This window comes from Coregonus clupeaformis, chromosome 25, assembly GCF_020615455.1.
Source record: "Coregonus clupeaformis isolate EN_2021a chromosome 25, ASM2061545v1, whole genome shotgun sequence".
Taxonomy (NCBI): domain Eukaryota; kingdom Metazoa; phylum Chordata; class Actinopteri; order Salmoniformes; family Salmonidae; genus Coregonus; species Coregonus clupeaformis.
The window spans coordinates 29,767,596-29,788,823 of record NC_059216.1 but is presented as its reverse complement, the minus strand read 5'-3'; the positions used below and the strand labels follow the sequence as shown (position 1 = coordinate 29,788,823).

Sequence of the window (21,228 nt, the reverse complement as noted above, 5' to 3'; positions counted from 1 at the left end):
AGTCATCTCTCTTTTCATGTGTAGGTGGGAGCTGCTCTAAGACCCGCCTTTACTGCAGACGCACCTCCTGATGTCACAGCCAAAGCCTGCCAGGTGTGGCCATCTATCTCTCTGTACTTTTAACTAATACTGATTGAATATTGTCCTCTTATTTGAGCTATCACTGAAAATAGTCTTTCCACTGTGCTGCCTGACTGACAGGTGTGCAGTGCCTGGATCGCCAGTGGCGTGGTCAGTGATCTGAGGGATCTGAGGAGGGTGCACCAGCTCCTGGCCTCTTCGCTGGTCAAGGTCCAGGCAGGGAAGGAGGTGCCCAGTCCGCTCTACAACGAGGGAACGTCCACCATGGAGACACTGGCTGTGCTCAAGGCCTGGGCTGAGGTAAGTCATTGCTGGCTGATCCCAGCCTCCCATCCACCAACACTTGCATTAAAAGCCACATCCTCTAGTAGTTGAAGTCACTGTCATTACAGTACAGGTTTAGTCCCATGCTGTTTCTTTGGCACTTTCTATATCCTCCACTACGTCTATGTGCAACAGAGAAATTCATCCTAGACACATTACACATACAGATACTTTACTACTGACAGTTTGTTCATCCTGCCTGTGCTGATTGGTTGTCTGGCTATATCTATACTGCACATCTAATAATATTAACACTGTGTTTGTCTCCTCTCCCAGGTGTACATTGTGGCGGTGCAGAGCAGCAGTAGACAGAGGGAAAGCCCCGTCCCAGGGCCAGGCCCAGGGAGGCAGGGTGAGCAGGCTGGTTCCCCCCTGCTAGAGGAGGACTGTGGGGGGGCTGGAGGGGCAGGGCTGCTGACGCTGGTCCAGACTGACCTGGCTACGCTGAGCCGTCTGTGGCTGGCTGCCCTACAGGACTACGCTCTCCTCACCCTCCCCCAGGACTACTCAGCACAACTACCCGCTACAGGTGAGGACACCAGCAGGACATGACTACAGGACATGTTCTAGATCTGGTGGGGTTGTATGTGTCACTCACTGGGAAGAGGGTGGATAATATAGGGAGATGCTCTGTAGTGATGGGAAGTTTGGATCTTTTTACTGACTCTGGTCTTTTCGACTCGTTCAGTCAAAAGAACAAATCTTTCGACTCATTTCGTTCATTTGAGTCAGTAATGCTCAGAGCACGCAAGACCCCCTACCGGCGAACGATGAACTGAAAACTCGAAATAGTCATGATTCTACAAGCCTCTTGTTCACAAGTCGTTCACCATAAGGGGCTTATTGGAGCTGTCATTTGTGACTGAGATTTGTAACAACATGCTTTAAACAATGTACATTTGTTGATTGCTAAGCATGCAAATAAGATTGTCTTGGTACATTTGAAACAAGGTCTAGTTGTGGCCGCAACCGGAGTAGATTGTGAACGACTCTTGGCGGAATGCATTGCTTGACTGCCGTGAGGGTGATTAGCACAATATCGTTTGAGAACTGCAGCACCCCAAATGGTTCGAGTTTGTTGAGCAGAGGCTGTGTATGTTTTGGTTCTACAAAGCTGTGTCCGTGACATTCAATAATCAATTAATTGCATTCATTCTTGCACCATGCAATCAATTATCAGTTCTACACACCTTTTATTCTCTCTGCTGCCTGCAGCTGGATCTATTTTGCCTGTGTGCGTATTAGAGGCCTTCGGACCGTTCCAAAATGGACCTGGGGCTTTCCCATCCGGACCCGATATGCATTCAAATTAAGAGACCACTGCACATTTTTCTCAAATCAGCATCTCTACATGTATGACAGCCATTCCATTCCAGTGTCTGTTGAATTCCAACACAGGCACACCTCATTCTACTGAATTAGGTGATCACCTGAACCAAATCTTATTTAACGAGGAAAAGTATAAAAACCACTGCTGTGGTCATCACTATCCTCTTGCAATAGGACCAGCTGGATGGCAAAAACAGTGCTAATAATACCTCAAAAGTAATGTTAATTTAAAAAATAACTATTGACCATGCCAAAAGAGTTGAAAAGGAACGTTTTGAGTGAGGAAAAGAAGGGTTCAATTCTGGCTTTACTGGCAGAGGGATACAGTGAGCGTCAGGTTGCTTCCATCCTTAAAATTTTAAAGACGGCGGTTCATAAGAACAAGGTCAAGCAGCAGACATTGGGGACAACAAAGCTACAGACCGGCAGAGGTTTGCAAAATACCATAAGGATTGGACCGTAGAGGACTGGAGTAAGGTCATCTTCTCTGATGAGTCCAATTTTCAGTTTTGCCCAACACCTGGTCGTCTAATGGTTAGACGGAGACCTGGAGAGGCCTACAAGCCACAGTGTCTCGCACCCACTGTGAAATTTGGTGGAGGATCGGTGATGATCTGGGGGTGCTTCAGCAAGGCTGGAATCGGGCAGATTTGTCTTTGTGAAGGACGCATGAATCAAGCCATGTACAAGGTTGTCCTGGAAGAAAACTTGCTTCCTTTTGCTCTGACATTGTTCCCCAACTCTGAGGATGGTTTTTCCAGCAGGACAATGCGCCATGCCACACAGCCAGGTCAATCAAGGTGTGGATGGAGGACCACCAGATCAAGACCCTGTCATGGCCAGCCCAATCTCCAGTCCTGAACCCCATTGAAAACTTCTGGAATGTGATCAAGAGGAAGATTGATGGTCACAAGCCATCAAACAAAGCCAAGCTGCTTTAATTTTTGTGCAAGGAGTGGCATAAAGTCACCCAACACCAATGTGAAAGACTGGTGGAGAGCATGCCAAGACGCATGAAAGCTGTGATTGAAAATCAGGGTTATTCCACCAAATATTGATTTCTGAACTGTTCTTAAGTTAAAACATTAGTATTGTGTTGTTTAAAAATGAACATGAACTTATTTTCTTTGCATTATTCGAGGTCTGACAACACTGCATATTTTTTGTTATTTTGACCAGTTGTCATTTTCTGCAAATAAATGCTCTAAATGACAATATTGTTATTTGGAATTTGGGAGAAATGTTGTCAGTAGTTTATAGAATAAAACAAAAATGTTATTTTTACCCAAACACTTAACTATAAATAGTAAAACCAAAGAAACTGATAATTTTGCAGTGGTCTCTTACTTTTTTCCAGAGCTATGTATATATATATATTTATTGAGACCTGTGCCGAATGGACCCGAGGACAACTAGACCCGTTCCGTATAGACCTGGCCCGATCCGAGTGAGGGAAGCAGCAGAAAAGTCCATTTTTAAGATACTTTACTAACCGGAGCTGATAAAGCGTGAGGTAGAGGAGGTAAAGCAAGGTGGCGCTCTAGCAGGGGCCGTGCTGTGTGACTGTAGCCTATTGCCGCTTTGATTACTTATGAGCAGCAGCCTCTCGTGAAAAGCAAAGAGCAGCGGCATAAATTATACCATTTCTCTCTCTCTCTACTGCAGCAGTCGCGTTCGGATCTATATGGGTCCTTCCGAACAAGTCAGTTAAAATTACACATACCTGAGACCCGTGACAATCATATCAGATCCGACCCAGACCCGTGACATTATTTAGAATTATGGTTCCTGACCCACTCGGGTCCCGTCTCGGGTATTTGGGTACAGGTGGATCCGTGAAGACCTCTAGAGACAGACAGTTGTTGGTCACAGCACATCACCGGAAGAGCGTGTATTAATCCTGCTGTAGAATTAATTGCGGCCAACAGGTCAAACAAACGACTAAAATGAACGAGTCACTCTAAAAAACGAGTCATGACACTCAAGTCAGTAAAAAGAGTAGTTCAAAAAGAATAAATCATTTGCAAACTGCACATCACTAATACTCTGGGTTATTAATTGATGTGTGCACTGTAGTTAACCAATGTATCGTTGATGGGAAATTTCATTGATCTAACCTGTGTGTGTGTGTGTGTGTGTGTGGTTCAGGAGGGACGTTCTACACAGCAGAGACAGCGGAGCAGGCCAGACCCCACTACTTCAGCTCCTGGGCTCCCATCCTACATGCCACGGCCCTGTGGCTCAACAGCACTGGTTTCATCATGGTGGACGACGGCCCTGCCAACCTGTCCCGGCCCGTCACCCCCACCTCCATGGGCCAGTCCACCTCCATGGCCTCCGTCAAATCCCCTGAGGACATCAGCTCTGACCGACTCCACCTCATCCTGGGTGAGAAGTAATGGACCTATCAATGCCCATGGCTTCTCTACTTACTGCCTATGTTGGTTATGGTATTTCTGTTTGGGGTTACTTTACTATGAATATCCTTCTTACAAAAAATAAGCTTTTGAAGCAGATTGTCTTTGTAGTTGGAGATATTGGCAAGGGGCTGTGTTTTGATGCGTTGTGTTATCCCTGTCTGTAGGCATCAGTGTGGAGTTCCTGTGCTCTCCTCACTCCCATGACCAGATGGAGAACATCTCCTCCTGCCTCCAGGCCCTGCAGGCCTTGCTAGAAGTCTCCTGGCCCCGGTCAAAAGTCGGCAATGACCAGGTGTTGAGTGTGGAACTGCTGAGCGTGCTCCACAGGCTGATAGTGACGCGGGAGGCCCCAGGGGTGCAGCTGGCTGTGCTGGAACTGGTTAGACAGGTGGTGTGTGCTGCCCAGGAGCACGTCAAGGAGAAACGCCACAGTGCTGAGGGTGAGTGTGGAGCAGGAACACTTGCCTCGTATGTGTGATCGATCAATGAAGTAACAGCAATTTATAAAAGTTATGTCTCTGCCTGTGGCCCTTAGTTGTTGACGGGGAGCATTACCAACTTTAGCACATGTATTCTACCACTGCAAGATATTTTGTTGAAACATGTCTCTCTCTCTCAGTGGATGACGGGGCAGCGGAGAAGGAGACGGTTCCTGAGTTTGGGGAGGGCCGGGACACCGGCGGCCTGGTTCCGGGCAGGTCTCTAGTGTTCGGGGCCCTGGAGCTGTGCCTGTGTGTGCTGGTGCGTAAACTGCCCCAGCTCAGCCCCAAGCTGGCCGGCAGCCCCAGTGGCGGCCAGGGAGGCTCCGCCTGGAGTCTGAGTGACAGTGACTGCAGACTGGTGGCGGCTGCTCTGGCCATCCTGTCTGACCTGCCATCCATCTGCTCTCCTGACGGTAAGCCAAACTGGGCCTGATAATCAGGGCTTGGCTCAATTCCGTCTCAATTCAACCAAGTCAGGAAGTAAACAGACATTCCAATTTCAATCCCAATAGGGGAAATGGAATAGGAATTTCAGTTAACGTCCTAAATTAAAATATAATTGACCCCAGCACTGCTGCTGCTACTCTGTTAATTATTTATGCATAGTCACTTTAACTCTACCCACATGTACATATTACTTCAACTATCTCAACTAGCCGGTGCCCCCGCACATTGACTCTGCACCGGTACCCCCCTGTATATATAGCCTCCCTACTGTTATTTTATTTTACTTCTGCTCTTTTTTTCTCAACACTTTTTTTGTTGTTGTTTTATTTTTACTTTTTTTTTTAAATAAATAAATGCACTGTTGGTTAAGGGCTGTAAGTAAGCATTTCACTGTAATGTCTGCACCTGTTGTATTCGGCGCATGTGACCAATAAAATTTGATTTGATTTGCTAACTGCCAACAGCACAAAGAGTAGGTCAAGATCGTGAGTAATCGCTAATTGATTCATTGAGAATGATTGATTGTTATTTGATCAGTGGTGGTCAAAACATGACTCACAAATTGAAGAATACTCATTTGCAAATGAATGCGTTAAAGCCCTTTTTTTTAAATCAACTTGATCTTGTTTAAAGGATGATCACTCAGATGATAGGCTGATTCAAACATTCCTCACTGCTTGTATTTTCTATGGTGCTGTGGTTAACCTGTGGTTAATGGTTACCCTCTCTCTTCTCCCCCCATAGGTAGTGTCTCCATCCTGCCTACAGTATTGTACCTGTTGATGGGGGTGCTGAGGGAGTTGGTCCAGCAGCCCTATGGTGGTGGGGGTAGCAGTGGGGGTGTTGGGGCTCTGGGCCTGGTGGTGCCTGCAGCCCTGCAGGCCCTGAGAGCTGTGCTCTCCTCGCCTATGAGTCGCTCAGAGAAGAGCCGCGGGGCCTGGGCCCACCTGCTGCGCTGTGCCCTCAACACCCTGCTGGACTTCTGGGATTCCGGTACGGAGTCAGGGACGGGACGGGGGGCCACTTCACATAGAAAACATAATCACACGCACACAGTCAGTTAAGACACAGGAGGCCACTTCATTCAGAAACCAGCCTACAGAAAATGTCATGGCCTTTTGGTTTGAAAGTCTACACATACGCAATCAGATTTTAAGTTCCTCAATTGCATTCCAAGTTTAGCCTTGGGTTTAGAAATCAAAATGCGGTTTAGAATGCACAATTCAATTAGAAGTGAAATAAGATTCTAACTGGATGTATGATTCTCTTTGTGTTTCCGGTCTCTGTTGACAGATAAGCCCAACCTTGCGGTGGATGAGGTCAGTCTGTTGACAGCTCTCACCATCTTCCTGCTGACTGCCAGTCCTGAGGTCACCACAGCCCAGACATTGCAGACACGCTGCATAGACAAGTTTAAAGCCAGCCTGGAGTCTAAGGACCCTGTGGTAAGTTAGCACTAAGTAGTTCAGACGTAATACAAAACTGAGGCAAAAAGCACCTTTTTAGGACTCCTTGGTGACACACTTTGTCTTATGATGACTAAAAGTATTTTAAATATTCAACTTTTCAAGTTACTGTTCAAAGTTCCTCAGTATTACATTCTCTTCAAGCATTCAATGTAGAGGTTCTTCCCAATAATTAGCATATGTAAAGGCTGACTCTACACCACCTCTCTACGCTTCCTCAGGTGCTCAGCAGGAGTTACCAGCTGCTGATGTCGGTGTTCCAGAGCCAGACAGGGGTGGCGGTGCCCTTCATCCAGGCCCTGGGGAGCTGTGTGGTGGGACACCTGCAGGGGGTGGAGAGGAGGAGACCCCAGAGCTCCAAAGAGCTCCAGGCCATCCAGGATGGAGTCAGGGCCCTAGAGGCTCTGGTGTTCGCTGCCGATGAGATGCACCGTGAGTAAGCTAGGTCATTCGAGTGGTCAAGATTATTAGTCATCTTTTTCTAGATAGACCATGACTATAAAATCTGGATTGGGTTGATATTTTCCTTTTTAATTTTTCTGTCTCTTATGTCCCATGATGATGTGTAATAAGGTCTTACTCTGGTTGTGTTTTGACCTTTGACCTCCAGGTCCCCAGCTGGTGGCCATTCTCCTTCCCATCCTCATCTCCTTTCTACTGGATGAGAATGCCCTGTCCTCTGCCCCCGCGCCCGCCCGCACCCTGCATGAGTCAGCCCTGCAGGACCTGATGCGCATCGGCCCCCAGCACTCGTCCGTCTTCAAGGCCCTCATGGCCTCTTCGCCCCACATGAAAGCCAGGCTGGAGGCTGCTGTAAAGGGCAACCAGGAGAGTGTCAACGCCAAGGCCACACAACTTCAAGTACCGAGCAAGACCTCGCCCAGCATTCAACTCAAGACCAGTTTTCTGTGAGCCTTTATATACTGAAATGAATGCTTAGTTATCGTGAGCGGACAAGAAACAGAAACACGTTATATTATAGTGCATACTGTCACTTTATCATAGTAGCATACTTACCGCATTAAGATTTTAATAATCACTAGGCACAGATCAAGGACAGTGCAGTATTTCATCATTTTAGTTTGGCAGGCAGTCAAAATAAGTTTTGGACATTAAGTTTAATTTCATGGTACAATAGGTGTTCATTTTAACTGTTTAACCTCTATGAGGGAATGACGACAGAGTAAAGACAATGTCATCATCGGACACAGGTTCCTAACCAGGGAGCTCAAATGCTGCTGGTAGGTCTACAGAAAGCAAAGGTCTGGGGTTGGAGTCTATCCCATCTGGGGTCTATTCATTAGTGCAAAGTGTAGCAAAACGTTTTGCAACAGAAAACAAAAACAAGTCTTTCTTAAGGACAAATTCAGGTAGGTCCCTCTATGTTTCGGCCCATTTTCTCCCTAGTGAATACACCCCTGTTCAATCAGTGAGGGGAAACATTAGTTCACTTCTAACCATATAATTTGTATTCACATCTAAACTTTGCGTGGCATCCACATGCTTGGATGTCTACATTATTAGTTTTGTGTTAGATTACATATCATTTGAATGGCTGTCATCATATTAAGTAGAGAGGCTATATATATATATATATTCTGCAACGCAAGCTGAAAGAGATGCAACATACATACACATTTACTGTCAATGGAAGAGTGTTGATGGAAAATAAAACTCTACATTAACTTCATTCTCCAACACAACTTAGGTTTGAATTGCCATAGCAATAATGGCAATATACAGGAAAAGCAATGTAAACTACCATGTACTGAAAAGTATTGGTTGTTTTTTTTAAGACCAATCCAACTGTCTACACAGCAGTGTCCACAGAACAATAAAATCACTGCACTGGTGTTCTTGAAATGGCATTGCACTTAACATACTGTTTGTTGTAGCTACATGTCCAGCCAGCAATCAAAACGTTATGAAGTTAACATTATAATGGTCATAATCTTAGTACTGTATTATGGTCACTGAGTACATTAAAAAGGGCTGCGTAGGGATCCCGTTAGCAATCAGTCAGTTAGCAGCATTACTTTATCATTACTAGCATAATCCTCTGTTTTTAATCGATGTTCATGTTAAGTTACCATACAAAAGTATCCTGGATGGCTGAGTGTGGAAGAATGTATGTAAAACCATTTCTGGTTTAAAGGTACACTGATCAGAATGGTGGTTTATGAAATGGATGCAAGTGTCAATATCAATTAAATGCAATGAAAAGAGGATGATGGTTCAGAAAGTTAACGGTACAAATGAAAGCGTTTCTGCAATAACAAATACATCTGGTACAGAGGACATTGTCCTGCTTTCAGCTTGGCTTTTGCTCAGGCTGTTTGGCACTTTCATACTGTAGCTGTGAGGATACTGTAAAATACTAGTCTGTATGTAATGTAACCTGGCCATTTTATTTTGTAAACTGTACAAATGAAAATATTGGTTGCAATAAACACATCATTTTCTAATGGCAGTGGGTGAATAACGCCTACATTTCCTTTAATCATTGCTTAATTTGTCAATAACATGAGGTATGACACCATATGGTGAATAATGCCTACATTTCCTTTAATCATTGCTTAATTTGTCAATAACACGAGGTATGACACCATATGCATGTATTTTGCATTTTATGTTTGACTGACTGCAAAATTCATGAATGATACCAATTTGAGTATGCCCAAAGAAGATGGCTACCCTAGAATGTTGGGGGGCCACTGTGGGGTCCATCGTTTACATAAAGTAATTGTGGCTCTGTTTTTCTACGTATTGTAGCGCCCCCTGGCATACTGTGAATGGAGTATACACTAGGACGCTTCGTAGCCTCGTGATACATACGACGGAGAGCCAACTGTGTTGACGCAACGGCTCTCCATTTCGCTCGGATGTGTGTATTGCATTACCGTCCACTTTGACCTTAATGTCTCGGTAAAACTTCCTGGGATTTAAGCTAGTTTTTTCTTAGGTTAGCTTGTTCCTCTACATACTATTTTGTTTGATTGACCGTCACTTTCTTCTCGTTATCTGCTGAAAGACGGTGAGTGATTATCTGCTATGTTGGTGCTGTAAACCGAGCGACCCAATATTTCCTATGTGTTGTGACTGACGGAAGTGTTGCGGCCTTGGGCTCTCCTGGAACTGAAGCCTCGCGGATTATGTGTTCATGGTCAGGCCATGTATTATAACATTGTAGCTATTATTACGACCATGGTTTGAACTCAATGGTATTTTCCAATCCTCAAAATATGCATGTTAGCTAGTAAATATTTTAACTAGTAATTTCATTGTTTAATTATAGACAACTAGCTAGCGATACACCCAGTTAGCTAATCTGAATAGCGTTCGGAGTTAACTGTTAGATAACGTTAGTAACACAGTGACTAACGTTAGCTTGTTGTAGCCAGTTGGCTAAAACTGATATGCAGAGATCAACCAAGAATAACACACAATGATGTTGCCTGTTGGCGTCCTTCAATACAGTCGGCTATGCTTAGATATCCCCCCCCCCACACACACACACATTTAGCTTGAAGTAGCGAACTATTATTTAATTCATTAGAATTTACTGATTTACTGGCAAAAGCCTTTAACCGGTTACCAGTTACTTGCTAACTAACTTAACATCACAATCCATAGCTAGCTAGTTAGCTTAGCTAAATATAGCCAAAAGTGAACTACAGTAACTAGCTAACTAATGTTAACGTAACTATCTAACTACAGCAGTAAAATACTGTTTATGGAAGAACAACATCAGATAATAATGTACATAGCTAGTCAACGTTATGTGTCTTCGTGGACAGATGGCTATGCTGAACGAGCTGGGCTAGCTAACTAGTTAGTAATGTTAACTAGCTAACGTTAGGCCTTATCTAGAGCTAGCAGCTGGTAACTTGTTTGTTAGCTAGCTATGCAGTTTGGCTTGTTTGTAGCTACAGTACGATTTTTATACTGCCACTTTTTAGCTAGCTAGGTTGTCTGTCACAACTGCAACGTCAGTAGTTACCTTAGCTTGCTACTGTTCGCTTGTAAATCAGCTAACTTAGTCATGTAGCTAACTTTAGCTGGCCTGCAGTGGCAATAAAAATGAACCAAGTCATGATCTAACTAGCTAGATAGATAGGCCTATTTAAAGAACTGCTGACTTGAACATATTTGCTGTCCTTTATGGTGATGTTGGTAACAATGGATTTGTGACATGATTTCTGACATTAGGTACTTGAATAATGATAATCATGTCACTTTAGTGAAGAGATGGTCTACACATAGGCTTAATTAGTGTGTCTATTGTCAGACTGTAAATAATGAAAGATGGATAAAGTCTTTCTGTTTGTAGCTCAAAGGAAATGGAACCTAGGCCTAAATCCTACACGAGCTCAAGACAACCTCTTGGGTTGCTAGAGTCATAGAAATCTCTCTGTCAATTTGTGATTAATCTGTTGATAAAATTATTTGCCCCATGCCTGTTTAGCCTGTAGCCATCCAGGCTTTAACAAAGGAGACGGTTCTGCTGTTTTAAATAAATCCTAATCAATGTAGTCCACCCCCCCAAATCTCAGTATTGTGTGGAGATGGGACCTCCAGTCTACATACAGTACCTGGAGAACAGGTTTTGTACACCACTTATTTTCTTGAGAGGAAAGGTCACGGTTGTTGTTGTCTAGTTCTTTATACCAATTACCATGTTTCAGCTGTTACACCTAAACTAGCTACAAACCTTTGTTGTCCTGACTTGCCCAACATAATCCCATTGGCAACTGTAAATTGAGCCAGCCATGATTAAACTAAATGCCAGCTTTCTCTACCTCTCTCTCTTTCTACCTTCTCTCCCCACTCTCCCTCCCATCCCTCCCTCCCATCCATCCCTCCCTCCCATCCCATACCTCCCTCTGTCTCCTTTCCTCCCCCAGGTGAAGGAGGACTTCATGACACACAGGAGGGAGCAGTGATTGGACCTATCAGTGTTTTCTCCATCCGGCGGATGAGTCCCCAGCTCAGCCCACAGCAGTGATTGGGCTAGGTGCCAGATAGGGAGCTGTAGCAGGGGGGTGATCATGGCGGACGTGGACCCAGACACCTTGCTGGAGTGGCTCCAGATGGGCCAGGGAGATGAGAGGGACATGCAGCTGATCGCACTGGAGCAGCTCTGCATGCTGCTGCTCATGTCTGACAATGTGGACCGCTGCTTCGAGACGTGAGTCACAGACACACACAGTCAACTGTTGAGCTCACAAATGTCAACTGTTGGGCTCACAAGCATCTCTCAAACAAGTATCCCAAGCTGTTGTCATACTGTTGAGGACAATGCCGTGCTTATACAAACTGTGTATAGTGACAAAACAACAACTCCTCCTTTTATGTGATTACTGAGTCATGCACAGCTGCTTGTTTACATGTCATACAAGAGGTACATAAGAGGTCTTCTAACTGCATTCTAATGGGATCAATAAAAGTTAAATAAAAAAAAATGTCCTCTGTCCTCTTCTCCCAGGTGTCCCCCACGCACCTTCCTCCCAGCCCTGTGTAAGATCTTCCTGGACGAGAGCGCCCCGGACAACGTGCTGGAGGTGACGGCCCGCGCCATCACATACTACCTGGACGTGTCGGCTGAGTGCACCCGCAGGATCGTTGGCGTGGACGGGGCTATCAAGGCACTGTGTAACCGCCTGGTGGTGGTGGAGCTCAACAATAGGACCAGCAGAGACCTGGCAGAGCAGTGTGTCAAGGTATGCTTTTTTATTACGGAAATGCTCCTGACGAAGACCCAATTAGGGAACATTATACCAGTGTGGAGATCTAGTTTATGGTTCTACATTATTCAATTATGCGTCTTGCCTTTTTCATTTGTCATGCGATCGACTGGTGGCTTCAAGCTCCCTTTCACTGTTTACACGAGAACGTTCTTTCCCTTTTACCTGAGACGTTTTTATTCAAATCTGATGATGCAAATGAAGTCTTGAATATTTCTGTAGTGTACACAACAAGTATATCTGGTTGAGGAAGGGCTTATGTTTGTTGTAGAATAATAGAGAACATGCTCACTCTCAAAAGTAGTCGGGTGCTGAGTCCTCAAAAGTAGTCGGGTGCTGTGTACAGTCCAAAGTGAAAGAGATTGTCCGCACACCATAAATAATCAATAATGAATATATTATTTTGTTGACTGAACTTGTGTTTGTGGTGTCATTTGCCAGGTGCTGGAGCTGATCTGTACCAGGGAGTCTGGAGCAGTGTTTGAGGCTGGGGGTCTGAACTGTGTGCTTAGCTTCATCCGGGACAGCGGTCATCTGGTCCATAAGGACACCCTGCACTCTGCCATGGCTGTGGTGTCTCGCCTGTGCAGCAAGATGGAGCCCCAGGACTCCTCTCTGGAGACCTGCGTGGAGTCCCTCTCCAGCCTGCTCAAACACGAGGACCACCAGGTGAATAGGACACCCACTCAAGAGTTATCGGTAGGGGTGGGGTCATCCATACACATTGGTGGTGGATGGATGATGTTTCCCTTTATGTAAATGTTTTGAGGTTCTGGAAAAGTAGTATATAAATCGACTCAATTATCATCGGAAAGAAGCTTGAAGGTCTGGTTGCAAATGATTGCATCGTTATTGATTTAAAATGCAACCCATTGATCCACAGGTGTCTGACGGTGCCCTGCGCTGCTTTGCCTCTCTGGCGGACCGCTTCACCCGTCGAGGGGTGGACCCGGCGCCTCTGGCCAAGCATGGGCTGACAGAGGAGCTGCTGTCCCGGATGGCAGCCGCAGGAGGCACGGTCTCCGGCCCCTCCTCCACCAGTAAGCCAGGCCGGACCTCCACTGGGGCCCAACCCACCGTTGCTGATTCCAAGCTCAGCAACCAGGTGTCCACCATCGTCAGCCTGCTGTCCACGCTGTGCAGAGGTTCTCCCCTCGTCACCCATGTAAGGACATTTTACATTTGGTCTTGTGTTTTTTAATACAAAGTTACAAAATAAATTGGGACAATATACCCTTTCTGAAATGTAATCTTCAAGGACCAGCCCATATTTCAAAGGCACTACACACTGAGAGGAGTTTTATTAGATCGCTTTTTTAAAAGAGTCTTTAGCCTTCTTGACAAATTATTGCAGTTTGATTTGCTGCCAAAGTGGTAGGTGTATTTGGTGTTATGAGCCCTCTGGGACACATTTCTGTATTAGTAAGGAGTAATAATTTATTACAAAACAATTTTATTGGCACAGAATATTAATGTATGAACCGTAATATCGTAAAAGCTAACGGTAATATAAAAAAAAATTCGGAAAGGATCCAGTTTCAGAATATTTCAGTGAAGAGCGCTGTATTATAATGAGAGCTATGAGGAAGTGAGAATGACTAGCGTAATATAATAATGGATTGGGATAATAAGTGTTTTTGTTTTGTCTCCTCCCTCTGTGTGTGTGTGTGTGTGTGTGTGTGTGCGCCTGTGTGTTTCCTGTGTGTGTGTATAGGATCTTCTGCGCTCTGCGCTGCCTGACTCCATGGAGAGTGCCCTGCAGGGGGATGAACGCTGTGTCCTGGACACCATGCGTCTGGTGGACCTGCTGCTGGTGCTGCTGTTTGAGGGCCGCAAGGCTCTGCCCAAATCCACCGCTGGATCCACAGGACGCATCCCGGGCCTGCGACGGCTGGACAGCTCCGGGGAGCGCTCCCACCGACAGCTCATCGACTGTATCCGCAGCAAAGACACAGACGCACTCATCGACGCAATCGACACCGGAGGTGGGTGGATATAGAGTACAAAAGTAATGCACTATAAAGAGAATAGGGTACCATTTGGGAAGCCGGCATATCCTATGTTTTATTCCTTTTCCTCCTTTTCTTAATAACTAAGATGTAAATATTGTGTTGTTTATTGTTCCTGGAGGATGTTGCCGTAGTGATAACCAAAAGAGACCTTTGTTATTAACGCCATGTGGTGTTTCTGTCTGGAGGCTACTGGAGGTTGTGGCAGAGGACGCTTGTCCAAACTGGTGTAATGGTGCCCTTTTTCCTCATTCATTTCAGCCTTTTGTTTGCATAATGTTAAATGTATCATGTTTATGATAGAGTGCACGCTTAGTCAATTCCCCAAAATGATTCCTGTTGCAGCTTTTGAAGTGAATTTCATGGATGACGTCGGGCAGACTCTTTTGAACTGGGCCTCTGCGTTTGGCACGCAGGAAATGGTAAGATGTTAGCTATTATTTTTTAGACTTGAGTCTCGTATCCCTCCATCTCTTTACAGGGCAATTGTAATAGTTTACCCTGTACATTATGGTGGCCATTATGCATTGGAGCAGAACAGAATGGCTCATTGTGCCAGGGAAATTAAGGATAGCATCTCCTCCCTGTTGAGCTGCAAGGGCAAGGCTGTTCACAACCAGGAAGTGCTCAAGGCTCTGCCAATAGGTGTCCATAGCAACAAACAGCAGCACAAACATGAATGAATGCTGTGTATGCATAATCTGGCTTAATGCAGCCTGATTACTAGGGTTTGGTTTAATAATGCCTTGTTTGTCACCTCGAAACCAGACCACAACACAGATCCATCACATCTTACACAACACCTTGTATTCATTAGGCTCCAAACAGAAGAACACAGACTAAAACAAGGAAGGACTATCTGGACTATTTTAATATGAAACATACATTGCTGTTCCAAAACGTTTTTAATGTGTTCCTTTGCCTGGACCATGTTGAATAACCCCTGTTTGTTGTGGTTGGTGTCCCAGGTTGAGTTCCTGTGTGAGAGAGGTGCTGATGTCAACAGAGGTCAGAGGTCCTCCTCCCTCCATTACGCTGCCTGTTTCGGACGGCCTCAAGTAGCAAAGGTAGATATGCTGTCTTTAACCCTCATAGGAAATATCTTCTGATGCTCTGTTTTTGACCAACATCCCTTGACAAAAGCCTAGCAACCGGAATGCTGGGCGCTGGTTTATATTGATTTCAATTAATGTAAAGAAAGCACTACATTGCCAAAAGTATGTGGACACCTGCTCGTCGAACATCTCATTCCAAAATCATGGGCATTAATATGGAGTTGGTCCCCCTTTGCTGCTATAACAGCCTCCACTCTTCTGGGAAGGCATCCACTAGATGTTGGAACAGTGCTGCGTGGACTTGCTTACATTCAGCCATGAGGATTATTGAGGTCGGGCGCTGATGTTGGGCGATTAGGCCTGGCTCGCAGTCAAATTCATCCCAAAGGTGTTCAATGGGGTTGAGGTCAGGGCTCTGTGCAGGCCAGTCAAGTTCTTCCACACTGATCTTGATAAACAATTTCTGTAATGACCTTTCTTTGTGCACGGGGGCATTGTCATGCTGGAACAGGAAAGAGCCTTCCCCAAACTATTGCCACAAAGTTGGAAGCAGAGAATCATCTAGAATGTAATTGTATGCTGTAGCGTTAAGATTTAACTTCACTGGAACTAAGGGGCCTAGCCCGAACCATGAAAAACACCCCCAGACCATTATTCCTCCTCCACCAAACTTTTCAGTTGGCACTATGCATTGGGGCAGGTAGCGTTCTCCTGACATCCGCCAAACCCAGATTCGTCCGTCGGACCGCCAGACGCATGATTCATCACTCCAGAGAACGCGTTTCCACTGCTCCAGAGTCCAATGGCGGTGAGCTTTACACCACTCCAGCCGACGCTTGGCATTGTGCATGGTGATCTTAGGCTTGTGTGTGGCTGCTCGGCCATGGAAACCCATTTCATGAAGCTCCCGACGAACAGTTCTTGAGCTGACGTTGCTTCCAGAGGCAGTTTGGAACTCCGTAGTGAGTGTTGCAACCGAGGACAGATTATTTTTACGAGCTACACGCTTCAGCACACACCGGTCCCGTTCTGTGAGCTTGTGTGGCCTACCACTTCACGGCTGAGCCGTTGTTGCTCCTAGACGTTTCCACTTCACAATAACAGCACTTACTGTTGACCAGGGCAGCTCTAGCAGGGTAGAAATTTGACAAACTGACTTGTTGGAAAGGTGGCATCCTATGACGGTGCCACGTTGAACGTCACTGAGCTCTTCAGTAAGGCCATTCTACTGCCAATGTTTGTCTATGGTGATTGCATGGCTGTGTGCTCGATTTTATACACCTGTCAGCAACAGGTGTGGCTGAAATAGCCGAATCCACTAATTTGAAGGGGTGTCCACATACCTTTTGTATATAGTGTACAGGTAGACTCTATGTATGTTCCCTTAGTAAGCATCATTGTCTGTGTCTTTAGACTCTACTGCGACATGGAGCCAACCCTGACCTCCGAGATGAAGATGGGAAAACTCCCCTGGATAAAGCCAGGGAGCGTGGCCACAGTGAGGTTGTAGCCATCCTCCAGTCTCCTGGTGAGTTATAATATATGAACATAATCACACCTTCCGATGATTGTCGGATTTAGATTTGATTTGGGAGTTGATTGGTTGACGTTTATTATTGTCCTTGAGGAGGAAATGATTTCGAAGTTACATATACATATAGAAACAGCAACGAGCAAACAACAAACGGACATAACAGCTGGTTTGCCGACTGCCAGAAAAAAACCTTGGTTACGAGTGACCAACAGTGGTTATGTGACAACCTGTTCTGTTCTGTAGGAGACTGGATGTGCCCCGTTAACAAAGGAGAGGACAAGAAGAAGAAGGATGTGAACAAGGAGGAGGAGGGAGGCAGCGAACCCAAAGGAGACCCTGAGATGGCCCCCATCTACCTGAAGAGGCTGCTACCAGTATTTGCACAAACCTTTCAGCAAACCATGCTACCTTCTATTAGGTGACTTGGATAATCATTTGACCAATCGACCCAAGGTCCATATAAATGTACTGTAACGTTACCAGTATGTTCTATGCAACATAAAATCAATAAGATGTTACCAATGACTAGGAAGATTGACTCAAACACATTGATACTTATCCCTCCCACCCACACAAGACAGCATTCTCTTGTTACTGTATGATTTGGTTACCTCTGGGGTAGTCTAAACTCATAGATGTATATACAACTATTTATGACTAAGTGCCTGAATGTATCCATTTTTTCAATAGGGACATATGCAAATACATTGACACAACCCTATTAACACATGTCGTCCCCCCCCACAGGAAAGCCAGCCTGGCGCTGATCAGGAAGATGATCCACTACAGCTGTGAAGTGCTGCTGAAGGAGGTGTGTGACTCTGACGCCGGCCACAACCTGCCCACCGTGCTAGTGGAGATCACGGCCACCGTGCTGGATCAGGAGGTACGGCAATACACAACATCCATCCCTTTTGTGTGTGTGTTCCACCGTGCTAGATCAGGAGGTGTGTGTGACCCACCACAGTTAACAACGCTGTCCACCACTGACCGGATGCCTGTTAATCTCTCTAGCTGCACCAGGTTTCATCCACAGTGTTTGTGTCTGGAGGCTAAGTTAACTGTGGTGTGTCGATCTCTTCCACCACAGGATGATGATGACGGTCACCTGCTGGCCCTGCAGATCATCAGAGACCTGGTGGACAAGGGAGGAGACGTCTTCCTGGACCAGCTGGCTAGACTGGGAGTCATCAACAAGGTGTCCACTCTGGCTGGACCCACCTCAGACGACGAGAACGAGGAGGTGTCCAAACCAGAGAAGGTGAGATGAGACCACCACATTGCAGTCAGACCAAAGATGCACTGATGGAGCTTTGATATCTGTGTGTAATGAAAAGCGCTCTACAAATGTATTATTATATGATGCATTATTCAAATCTATTATATCTGGGTAAGTGTCTGCTACATTACTAAAATGTAAATGTATGTCTCTTCTTGTCCCGCCAGGAGGACGAGCCCCAGGAGGAAGCCAAAGAGGTGCAGCAGGGGAAGCCCTACCACTGGCGTGACTGGTCCGTCATCAGGGGGAGGGACTGCCTGTATATCTGGAGTGACGCTGCAGCCCTGGAGCTTTCCAACGGCTCCAACGGCTGGTTCCGCTTCATCCTGGACGGCAAGCTGGCCACCATGTACTCCAGCGGAAGCCCAGAGGGAGGCTCTGACAGCTCAGGTAGACCTAGCTACATACCTGGACTGTTATGACTTGAACTTCCCCCAACTAGTTACTTATTCCTCTTCATCTCCTATGGGACATAAGGGCCAGGATGATCTCCCTCCACTTATGTACATGCAGTTATAAATAAATGAATAACAGTATTTTAATGGTGATTTCGCAACCAACGTCGAACTGTTCCAATTCGTCTAATGTACTAACGACAACGTCATCATATCCTTGTTTTCCCACCCAGAGAGTCGTAGTGAGTTTCTGGAGAAGCTGCAGCGTGCCCGGAGCCAGGTGAAGCCTGTGACAGCCAGCCAGCCCATCCTGTCTGCCCTGGGTCCCACCAAGCTTACGGTGGGGAACTGGTCCCTGACCTGCCTGAAGGAGGGAGAGATCGCCATCCACAACTCTGACGGACAGCAGGCCACCATCCTCAAGGAGGACCTGCCCGGCTTTGTGTTCGAGTCCAATAGGGGCACCAAGCATTCCTTCACCGCTGAAACGTCACTAGGTCAGTGCATATAGATCATATAATTCATGTTGTATTTCATTCTGTAATTAAGTGTTCCTAAATCGTTTAGAGATGCATATTTCTAAATAAGGAAAATGTAAATCAATAGTAAATATATCCTCTTCTAGAATGAGAGGAGGAGGTCATGGCCAGGGGAAAGACATCAAGTGCACCAGTTCCTAGTCTGGTCTGCATCCATTGCATTCTATGGAGATTGTCTTTCTAATAGTTTTCTGTTTGTTTTGCATTGTACAGGGTCAGAGTTTGTGACTGGCTGGACTGGAAAGAGAGGAAGGAAGCTCAAATCCAAATTGGAGAAAACAAAACAAAAGGTGGATGTTTTGTTTTCTTGTAGTGACGTCAGTCTGCTGTTCAGTGTTTCCCGGTATTTTTTTAGTTTCTCTAAAGCCAGCTTCCTTCTCCCTGAATTTAGAAGATTACGTTGTCTATTTTGACAGGGACACAGATTGTCTTTTTGCTATTGAACGCATTACATATTATCCATCTAGTTGTTTAGCCGTCATATTTTTCTTTTAGGTTGTATGATACTGTAGTTATCCCCCAGTATTTCCTTTGCCAAGTGAGCCTAGAGCTCCTCCCTGTCGGTTCCTATGTTTTTAAATGTGTTTGTTTTGCCTAACGTAGTTGAATGTACTTATTGTAAGTGGCTCTGGATGAAGAGCGCCTGCTAAATGGCTAAAATGTCTAATCTAAATGTAGGTGAAGAGCGTGGCCAGAGACCTGTATGACGACCATTTCAAGGCGGTCGAGAGTATGCCCAGGGGGGTGGTGGTCACCCTGAGGAACATCGCCACCCAGCTGGAGTCTGCTTGGGAGCTGCATACCAACAGACAGGTACTGACATAGAAGCACATAAACTCTAACCTAATGTATATCAGAATGCGATAACGTTATGCATACCAACAGACAGGGGTGGGGGAATCGCTACAATAATAAGACTGAGTATATATTTTTTCTCATTATTTGAATTACTCTGACATGGCAGTGTATTTAGTTATCTTGGTTGTTCTGTCTGAAGCTGTAGGCGACAGGTTTGACACAGTGAAAGTTAAATGTACTGCTTTGTCTGTTGCAGTGTATCGAGGGAGAGAACACATGGAGAGACCTGATGAAAACGGCTCTGGAAAACTTGATTGTGGTTCTCAAGGATGAAAACACCATCTCCCCATATGAAATGTGCAGCAGTGGCCTCGTGCAAGCACTTTTTACAGTGCTTAATAATGTAAGTAGGTTGGGATCGATGGATGGTTGAGCCGTTTTGGATGCGTTCCAAATGGTACCATTCTTCCAATATAGTACACTACTTTTCACCAGGGCCCTCTGGGTAAAAGTAGTACTCTATATAGGGAGCCATTTGGGCCGCAGATTTCTCTTTCTTAGCCTTGTTCTCAACACTGTCTGGGCATCCAACTTCCTCAATGTTGGGACAAAAAAACGTTCTGGATCTGAATATTCTGTCGTTAGTCCAACTCCTGCTCAATTAATGTTTTTCTTTTCTGTTTCAGAGTGTGGAACTTGACATGAAACATGATTGTAAACCATTAATGGAAAGGATAAATGTATTTAAAACCGCATTCAGTGAAAACGAAGATGATGAAAGGTGGTAATCTAATCATTCTGACTTTAATATCAGTTATTTTTAAAGATGAGTGAAAAAATATATATCTGTTAGTGGCTCATCTCCTGGTTTGTCCCATTTATTCAGCCGACCCGCAGTTGCCTTAATCCGCAAACTACTAGCAGTCCTGGAGTCCATTGAGAGGCTACCTCTGCACCTGTATGACACCCCAGGCTCCACCTATAACCTGCAGGTGAGTCTCTCCTCCAGCTACACCTCACACTAGTGTAGTGGTGGTGGCCAGTTGTTTGTTTGTTCCCTCAACCTAAGCAATAAACAGGTAATGTAAAATGGATTTGTCATTCTTTGTGTTTGTGTGCGTGTGTTAGATTCTGACGAGGCGGTTGCGTTTCCGTCTGGAGCGTGCCCCTGGGGAGACGGCACTGATCGACCGTACAGGGCGCATGTTGAAGATGGAGCCCCTGGCCACCGTGGAGTCTCTGGAGCAATACCTCCTCAAGATGGTACGACCCCCTTACTTTACTTTAACCCTGTTTAATCCTTTCATTATCTGCCCATTCAGTGTG

At 45.5% G+C, this 21,228-nt stretch overlaps 2 protein-coding genes across 7 annotated transcripts in view; both read left to right on the top strand.

Moving 5' to 3' along the window:
- The window catches only part of heatr5a (HEAT repeat containing 5a), a 28,935-nt gene extending 19,916 nt beyond the window's left edge, over positions 1 to 9,019 (top strand). Inside the window, 10 exon segments of the mRNA XM_041848061.2 lie at positions 25 to 93; positions 202 to 381; positions 682 to 934; positions 3,883 to 4,122; positions 4,319 to 4,594; positions 4,774 to 5,049; positions 5,828 to 6,076; positions 6,377 to 6,528; positions 6,771 to 6,981; positions 7,160 to 9,019. Coding sequence (XP_041703995.2) covers positions 25 to 93; positions 202 to 381; positions 682 to 934; positions 3,883 to 4,122; positions 4,319 to 4,594; positions 4,774 to 5,049; positions 5,828 to 6,076; positions 6,377 to 6,528; positions 6,771 to 6,981; positions 7,160 to 7,461 — 2,208 coding nt within the window. The 3' untranslated portion in view covers positions 7,462 to 9,019.
- A 353-nt stretch (positions 9,020 to 9,372) lies between these two features.
- Positions 9,373 to 21,228, top strand: part of LOC121539507 (E3 ubiquitin-protein ligase HECTD1) — a 28,789-nt gene continuing 16,933 nt past the window's right edge. For 4 of the 6 annotated variants that reach the window (XM_041848058.2, XM_041848060.2, XM_041848059.2 and 1 more), the window contains exons 1-20: positions 9,373 to 9,583; positions 11,454 to 11,737; positions 12,035 to 12,269; positions 12,735 to 12,962; positions 13,177 to 13,458; positions 14,008 to 14,278; positions 14,648 to 14,724; positions 15,271 to 15,369; positions 16,771 to 16,885; positions 17,135 to 17,309; positions 17,639 to 17,777; positions 17,982 to 18,152; positions 18,338 to 18,560; positions 18,799 to 19,062; positions 19,318 to 19,394; positions 19,783 to 19,917; positions 20,156 to 20,305; positions 20,589 to 20,683; positions 20,789 to 20,894; positions 21,031 to 21,165. In XM_041848058.2, coding sequence (XP_041703992.2) covers positions 11,598 to 11,737; positions 12,035 to 12,269; positions 12,735 to 12,962; positions 13,177 to 13,458; positions 14,008 to 14,278; positions 14,648 to 14,724; positions 15,271 to 15,369; positions 16,771 to 16,885; positions 17,135 to 17,309; positions 17,639 to 17,777; positions 17,982 to 18,152; positions 18,338 to 18,560; positions 18,799 to 19,062; positions 19,318 to 19,394; positions 19,783 to 19,917; positions 20,156 to 20,305; positions 20,589 to 20,683; positions 20,789 to 20,894; positions 21,031 to 21,165 — 3,117 coding nt within the window. In that variant the 5' untranslated portion in view covers positions 9,373 to 9,583; positions 11,454 to 11,597. The remainder of the gene's footprint in view (positions 9,584 to 11,453; positions 11,738 to 12,034; positions 12,270 to 12,734; positions 12,963 to 13,176; positions 13,459 to 14,007; positions 14,279 to 14,647; positions 14,725 to 15,270; positions 15,370 to 16,770; positions 16,886 to 17,134; positions 17,310 to 17,638; positions 17,778 to 17,981; positions 18,153 to 18,337; positions 18,561 to 18,798; positions 19,063 to 19,317; positions 19,395 to 19,782; positions 19,918 to 20,155; positions 20,306 to 20,588; positions 20,684 to 20,788; positions 20,895 to 21,030; positions 21,166 to 21,228) is intronic. The other 2 variants (XM_041848056.2, XM_041848057.2) reach the window with 2 other exon arrangements.